Consider the following 892-nt stretch of genomic DNA (forward strand, 5'->3'; position numbering starts at 1 on the left):
TTTTTTTCTTTTTTATGCAGTATGTTGACTACAGAATGGGGGAAGAGTCTGGATTCATCCGTTTTGAGGAACCGGATGCGGCAGTCAAAGCTCGTGCAAAGTCGGTGCTTGCTGAAGAAGGCGGCTTGGTGGTGAAGAAAAAGTACATTGCTACCTTAGAGGCGCTAACTGGTATCACTTATAAATCTCAGCTCTTTGTGATTATTATTAAGATGCTTACATGTTTTATTCAAATTCTAAATAATATGAAATTTATTTTTTTTACTCATATTTTCATGTTAATTGTGAATGCTTATGTAAGATATTTTCTGTGATTTTTTTTTCACAAATTCTTTCTCAGGTGAAGCTGAGAGAGACTACTGGAGCTTACTTCGTGGAAATAAGGATAAACACAGGGAAAATAGGAGCTATAGAGGAAGGTAATCACTCTTCCATTCTTTGGGCTTATTAGTTTTCTTTGAATGAACATATCTGTTTTGGTTTTACTACTAATTACATTATGTAATGATGCTTACAAAGCCTTAATTTTTTTGAGAGGTTGGAGTTTTTTATTGAGATATTTGGATTTGATAATTGCAGGGGGAAACATAATAGAGGTGGAAGACAGTTTGTCGGAAAGCGATCCAGCCATGAGTATTCGTCCGGGGGACGGCCAAATAAAGCGCAGAAAGTGTCTGGATGATTGATGAGTGGTCTTTTCTTTTGTGGCTAAATGTTTTTTAAACCATGTCTTGTTGTTAATGCGGTTCAGTGAGCTTGTTATCTTCTAAGTCCGTTTAGTTTGGTGATGTTGTTGATCTATATAATGAGTTTTTTTGTAGCTAAAGATAATGCATAATTATCAGGTTTCATGGAGATCGCCTGCTTAGTTATTTTGTTTGTTGGCTTTTGC

The 892-nt window shown here is 35.8% G+C and overlaps 1 protein-coding gene across 1 annotated transcript; it reads left to right on the forward strand.

The window, feature by feature from the left end:
* Positions 1–24: 24 nt before the first annotated feature.
* On the forward strand, positions 25–718 carry LOC110034615 (la protein 1-like). The gene is made up of 3 exons (XM_020738865.1): positions 25–171; positions 341–419; positions 580–718. The coding sequence occupies exons 1-3, from the start codon at positions 36–38 to the stop codon at positions 680–682; spliced, it is 318 nt and encodes a 105-aa protein (XP_020594524.1). The 5' UTR covers positions 25–35; the 3' UTR covers positions 683–718.
* The last annotated feature ends 174 nt before the right edge of the window (positions 719–892 follow it).

The sequence above is a fragment of the Phalaenopsis equestris genome, unplaced genomic scaffold (genome assembly GCF_001263595.1).
Source record: "Phalaenopsis equestris unplaced genomic scaffold, ASM126359v1 Scaffold191430, whole genome shotgun sequence".
Taxonomy (NCBI): domain Eukaryota; kingdom Viridiplantae; phylum Streptophyta; class Magnoliopsida; order Asparagales; family Orchidaceae; genus Phalaenopsis; species Phalaenopsis equestris.

Bases quoted from the DNA above. Each gene is read 5' to 3' on its own strand.
- LOC110034615 (XM_020738865.1), top strand. From the start codon at position 36: ATGGGGGAAGAGTCTGGATTCATCCGTTTTGAGGAACCGGATGCGGCA. The intron at 172-340 runs GTATCACTTATA...ATTCTTTCTCAG, and splicing joins TACCTTAGAGGCGCTAACTG to GTGAAGCTGAGAGAGACTAC. The intron at 420-579 runs GTAATCACTCTT...TGATAATTGCAG, and splicing joins AATAGGAGCTATAGAGGAAG to GGGGAAACATAATAGAGGTG.